We start from the raw sequence: 6,612 nt of genomic DNA, 5'->3' as shown, positions 1-6,612 counted from the left end.
AGTGGAAGGTTTGTAAGTGTGACTTGGATTCTTCTTTGGTCCTGTCTCTTCTCATTGCTGCAGAACATTCAAACCGTGTTAGTTGCTTTCCTAAATGAAGGGCCGTTATGATGGCCCCAGAGAAAATGCAAGCAAGATTTGTTGAATATCTGATAATAGACAAAATGTCTGTATGTGGGAGAGATGTTGACCACCTATACACCTTATAAACTAGGGGTACACAACCCCAGCCAAGAAGCCAGATCTAGCTGCTGGCACCATGCAGTCAAGTGCATGACTCAGTCAAAAGATGGAGTGCCACTTACAGACTAAAAAATATTATACCTAGAGCAGAAGCTTTCATAAAATTGAGCTGACTTCATCAGATGTTATAAAAGGACAACACAGAGCAGTGTATGAAGTGGGATGTGTGATTGGAATACAAAAGGTAATTTGAAAAGAGGAAGGCAGGGGGCAGTCCTTGTTTAAACCATGCTTAAGCCAGGCTGTGGATGATTTATTGTCCTGCATTTTGCTAACCTCACAGTTTTTGTTTTCAGGCAGCAAAATTTTAAAAAACCTGCTTGGGAAATTGAGGAACAAGAAATCACAAACTGAATTGTCTGAAGAACCTGAGTGTGATGCTGGAGCAGATGCTCTGAGTTGGTCGTAGGGGACCTGATAGGAAGAGCACTGCTTTTGCTTTGACTGCCAGAGATTTGAGCTGTTTATTTTGTTTAGACAATAATTTCTCTTTTACAATACAGGAAAGCAATAGTGTGTATTTTTGTGTGACTTGTTTTTGCTGCAATGGTAAACTACTACAAGACAAAAGATGCAACTAAAACAAATGCCTGAATTTATTTTTGCTGAATTTAGGATTTTAAACATCTTCCTCTGGCCTAAAGATTTTAATGGACCTTTTCCAAATGTGCTAGAAGAATGATTTGAAAACTGATGTCCAATATTTGTGATGCAGCTACTATTACAAACCATAACCCAGCCATTTTCGGGTTTTTTTTATTACGGCATACAAATGAGGCTAGTTTCTCAGTTGGAAGAAGCAGAAAACCAAGTCGATTTACAATTAAAAAAAAATTCCTCTTTCTACTCCATAGGTCTCAGAAAAAGTATAACATGGGTTATTAAATAGCAGAACTCAGATGGCTGAGTAGTCAGAGAAAATCTGCATCCCTAACCTGAATCTCAGTTTTATCCTAATGTCACTTAAAATGAGCGAGTAACGTGTTTGAATACCAGACTGTGCAACTTGAAATAGGAGCTAGCCAGTAACCATAGTGTTACACTCACTTTTTTCCATGTACTAATATAGACTGACTTGTTAGATTTTTACACTTGATGACATTTTTCTGCACTGAATCATTGTCTCAAGTCAGCATTCTCAAGTGTTACAGCACAGCAACTAAATTCTGTTCTTTTTTCATTGCAAGTATCTTGCAAACTACAAGTTGAACTACAAGCATGTAGGTGACTAGAAAATGAATTAACGAAGAACTTTCTGCTATAGCAAGCACATCCTTTTCTTGTACTTAAAAGGTTTTATGTTGTTTTTGAAAAAGTGAGACCAATACAACAAAACAGCCTCAGTTCATTCCACTTGCACCAGCCCAAAGGTGTATTCTTGGCTATGCCGTTCAGGAGGCACTCTGGATTGCAGGACCGAGAGCACAAAGGTTTTTCCTATAATGCTGGCTATCCCACTTGTGCCAGAGGGGTGGAGCTGCCAGGGGTTGGTCCACTAGGATTTTATTAAAGTATATGCATCATGCAGACACTTGGGTAGGTGAACAAAATGTTGTGTTGGTAGTTTACTATACCCCTTTTTTTTTTTTTTTTTTTTTTTTTTTTTTTTTAATACTGCGCAAAAGAATGCATGCAGTCGCCTAGGTTCTTGTCCCAACCTTGGTTCTCAGAAGGGGTAAGCCTTTGTTGTGTAACAATTACCACCTGGGCTTGATGGCTGCTCTTTTTAGTTAGGGGCTTAGCATTCTGGCACCCTCATTTGGAAAGTAGTTACCTCATCTTTGGCTATTCACATCTCAGTGCCAGGACACACTCAGGACATTTACTCTTTCTAAGCACCTGCTCTGACAGGAGAGCAGTATAGATTTGGGGTATATTCATGCTTGGGTTATATCTCTACTCATTTCCAAGCCTCACAGTTAGACAGAGTAGATCCTGTATATGGGCCCCAGAGACGGTCTTGGGGGCTCTGCCTCAATCCTAAGGTCAGTAAGGAGATGGTATAAAAAGCCCTTGGAGAAAACTAAGGAGCTGTGAAAGGTAAGGGGATGACTTCTGATCAGCAGGCAGGAGACTTCCAGAAGATTGAGGAACAAGTTTGGGAGAAACTTCCTGAGTAGCTGGAAAGAATGCTAAAGAAGGTATTTTCTGTTATCTTAAGTTTCTAAAATAACACACATCACGTCAAGTCTATTGACTCTCGGTTCTCTTTGCAGCCACTGGCATAGCCACACTGGTGAAGGACTGTTATCTTCTGAGGGAATGACTGCTTTTAGTGGCCTCTGTGATGTCACAGCCTAGCATGGAGGGGAGAATAATGACGGGGTGCGGGGGGGAGGGACGTGCATGGTTTTTCAGGAAAGATTTGAGCATGTGCACCTGAGTTTCCCCCACCAATACCTCTAAACTAGTACCCATGAGGGTGGCTTCCCCCTCCAGGCACACCCCAGCTGGAGACTGTGCAAGCCAGGGTACGGATTTGAACCCCTCCCTAATCACAGCCTCCTTCCAGGGCCTTGCCCTGCCCCAGCCCTCCAGCTCAGCATTATGCAAAGGAAGGGAAGGCTCACCCTAGAGCCCCGTGGCTTCTAGCCTGAGCCACTGCAGGCATGTCCTGAAGCAAAAGTGAATGTCTCTCCACTTACAAATCAGTTCATTCTCTGCAGGTCAGACTAGCCTGCAAAGATGGACTGTCCCTAGCCAAAAGGTATGAAAAAACCCTGAGAAATATGAAGGCTAAATATAAGAGGCATTGCTCAACGCGCTGAGCTGAGAAGGGAGACTGAGGTTCCCATGCCAATTTCAACTCCATTCTAGTGCCTCCAGACCAACTTCTCTCACTGTCCTTGCCTATTGCATCACAACAAAGCAGACGCTGGTCCTACTTAAAACGTTGAGAGTTTCGATTAACCAATGCATAAAATAAATGAAAACATTTCAGGATGGAAAGTCGTATTTTTGTTGTTCAGTGATATTTCATGGGAAGAGAGGAGCAGAGTGTCACTGGCATACTCTGGACAAACAGACTAAGTGGAAAATGATCCTAAGTCAGTGAATATCAGCTTCGTTCTTAGAATAGCTTGATCCTCACAACCTGTCAACAGGTGAAATAATTACTATACTTAAGCTGTGGTAAAAAAATATAAATAAAGGTTTTTTTGGCATGTAACATTAAGCATGTACCTCATACTTTGAGTTGGGTGCAAAAACAGTATTTAAAAAGTGTTCCTGTTTTGTAACTGCATTAACAGGTACTTTTCCATGTACGGTATGTGAAACAGATGAGACTGCTTAAGTTCAACCTGCAAGCCACCTAAAAAAAAGGCCTGCTGAAGGAGGAGGAAAAATTGTGAATGGAAGAATTCAAGACAGGGAAGATGTGGTTCAGTACTCCCTTGAAGGTTAACAAGGGTGGAAATTCTCTTTTGGGTCCTAATTCAATCTACTGCAAATGTGCCCTCTGGTTCAATGCAGTTAAAGCAAAGACATATATGATACGAATGAATGGAGGTGGGCTCTATACTTCCATTCAAACGGGGTCAGACAACTTAAGCATCTTTCATGCCAGGCTTTTGGAGCAGCAAATACTTAGCCACATACATCGGACGCCTGGGTCATAAGTGAACTATGGACTATTCTCTCTACTCTGTTTGTGTGTTGGTATTTTTCCTCTTTAAAAAACAGAGCATAAATGAAAATGGCAAGTTATAATAGAGGATTTTGTATTCAAAGACCATATCGATGCAAATCTTGACTTGCATTTCTACTTACAACTCAGTGTCTTCCCCCATCAGTTCCATTTTTATTATGGTATTTCCTGGAAAGCAGCTGAGAGGGTTGTCTAGTTATCACATTTAATCTTTAAGGCCATTTTTAGTTTGAGGTAGCTGCAACATTTTCACATATGTTCCATGACTGCGGGATCCAAGGTAAGCTCCAGCCATGGTTTGTAGAGCCAGGACAAGACTCATCTTTTTAAAGACTGGTCTAGAAGCAGTGATCCAGAAGCGCAAGATATTTCCCATTTGTGGCAAGGGAGCTGTGGTGTACCTAAATAAAATGAGAAAGTCAGCAGTCTTACTTGACAACATCAATAACACCATGTAGTAAATGTAAAGTGGCTGATAAAAGTAACAGTTAAGAATATGGTTAAAAGAAGTGGCAGCTCCTATCCCTATGCCCTCCAAAAAATAGAGTACGCACTAGAATTTTAGGTAAGAGAAATGTTCGTAGCAAGTGGGAAGTAGTACTTGCTTCAAGATGAGGTGCACAAATTGATCTCATCCATTTCCCACCCCTTTAACACTTGCTATGTTTAGAAAGCATATTTTAAGCTTGATGCTGAATTGATTCAATCTTGGCAGCTTAGTCTAACCAGAGAATGAACCGATTTGTAAGTGGCAAGAGATTCATTTTTGATTCAGAGCCTGCAGTGGCCCAGGCGAGAAGCCAGGGGGATCTCGTGTGAGCCCTCCCATTCCTTCCACAACGTTGAGCTGAGTGTGAGACAGGGCATGGCCAAACCCTGGCAGGACCCTCTGATTAGGGCAGGGTTGAAACCTCCACCCTGGCGTGCATGGTCCCCAGCTGGAGTGTGCCTGGAGGGAGAAGCAACCCTTACAGATACTATTCTGAAATTGGACAAACATCTGCCCCCTCTCTCAGCAGCAGCTAGCATGGGGATAGCATGACCATGACCAGATGCTGGCTGCAGTCTGTGCTGCTGGGTTCCATGCTGTGGGAGAAGGGGGGAACCAGGTAGATGCTACTGTCTCCTGGCTGCTGTCTCCACCTCCTTTGCAGCTATCTGGAACTCCAGCTAGGGAGGAGAGCGGTGGGGCCAGTCCATCCATCGCTCTGGAGCACACAACCCAGCCTGGCTGAAAAGCATGCTGGACGGCTGTGATTTATCTTAAGCTAGCAAGGAGTCTGGGACAGACATTATATAAACTGGTTTGAGCCAAATCAGTTAAAGTCTGATACTGCATTCAACCAGGTTAATCTTAAACCAGTTTCAGCCATTATGAAACTGGTTTATGTGCAGTGAACTTATGTTCTGTTACAGGTTTAAACCAGTTTCTGATCACTTAAATCAGTTTATTTGCAACTTCTGTCCCCAGCCTCCAGGTCCAATCCACAAACTGATCAACCCGTTGCATGATGGTTCTTTAGTGTTAGATCATAACAGGTATTGAAGACAGTTTTAAAATGGGTATCACAACCAAAACTCATTCCACCACAGGGGCTTGATATAATATTTTTTACAAACCCTCGCTCTGCAGTCACACGATAGATTCATAGATGTAGGGTCGGAAGGGACCTAAGTAAATCATCAAGTCCGACCCCCTGCCCTGGACAGGAGAGAATACTGGGTTCATATGACCCCAGCTACGTAAGTATCAAGCTTCCTCTTAAATACCCCCAAGGTAGGAGCCAGCACCACTTCCCTTGGAAGTTGGTTCCAGATCCTAGCTGCCCTGACTCTGAAATAGTGTCTAATATCCAGCCTGAACCTACTCTCAAACAACTTATGGCCGTTATTCCTTGTTACTCCGGGAGGTACATGGGTGAACAGGGTCTCTCCCATTACCCACTGGTCCCCCGTGGTATGTTTGTAGACGGCCACCAGGTCCCCTCTCAGCCTTCTCTTGTGAAGGCTGAACAAGTTCAGGTCCCGTAGCCTCTCCGTATAGGATCTGCTCTGCTGTCCACAGACCATCTTCAATCCTTTTGGCTATTAAAAAAGTCCAAAAGAGCCAAGCATGCATTCCTTGAAACACCCTAGAGCAGCGGTTCTCAAACTTTTTAGACGCAAGGCACCCCTTGGCAAGTGTCAGCTCTTAGCTTTCACTTGCACTGTTTTGCGAATCGTGTGTAGGTGGTTGTTCCCCCAGCAGTGCTGATGTTAGGTGACATCCTTAAATGGATCTGTTTGAGAATCGCTGCTCTAGATTAAAATAAGTGATTTCAGGATTCAGAAAATGTTGAAGTCATAAGACTTACCTTGCTGCCAGGGCTCCATTTAGAAATATAGCCAATGTAATGGGGCACAGAGCACCTACAACAGACCCAATTAATCCTCCTCTGACTATAACGCAGGATGAACAGTTTAGATCACCTGGATGACAAAGACATATCCATGGCAAGATGACATATGACTAACTTAGGGCTGGGCAAAATACAGCCCATGGGCTGGATCTGGCCTGCCATGCACTTTCATCCAGCCTACATCTTGACAGCCCCCGCAGAGAACTGTACGCTGCCCAGCCTTTCTGTCTTTGAGGATGGGAGCAAGGAGCCCACGCATAGCTCCCAACATACCCTATTGACCAGCAGAAGATTCTGGGCAGGGCTTCTGCTGTCCCTGCT

At 43.4% G+C, this 6,612-nt stretch overlaps 1 protein-coding gene across 1 annotated transcript; it reads right to left on the bottom strand.

Moving 5' to 3' along the window:
- Positions 1-3,948: 3,948 nt before the first annotated feature.
- LOC102377459 (transmembrane protein 126A-like) lies at positions 3,949-6,401 on the bottom strand (the record flags this gene model as incomplete). The annotated part of the gene is made up of 2 exons (XM_006037204.3): positions 3,949-4,293; positions 6,247-6,401. Coding segments are annotated over 2 exons (351 nt in total), but the record flags the coding sequence as incomplete, so codon positions are not given.
- Positions 6,402-6,612: the final 211 nt, after the last annotated feature.

Source organism: Alligator sinensis, unplaced genomic scaffold, assembly GCF_000455745.1.
Source record: "Alligator sinensis unplaced genomic scaffold, ASM45574v1 scaffold523_1, whole genome shotgun sequence".
Lineage (NCBI taxonomy): Eukaryota > Metazoa > Chordata > Crocodylia > Alligatoridae > Alligator > Alligator sinensis.
Note: the sequence above shows the minus strand (reverse complement) of the source record. Positions and strands in the feature narration are given on the sequence as shown.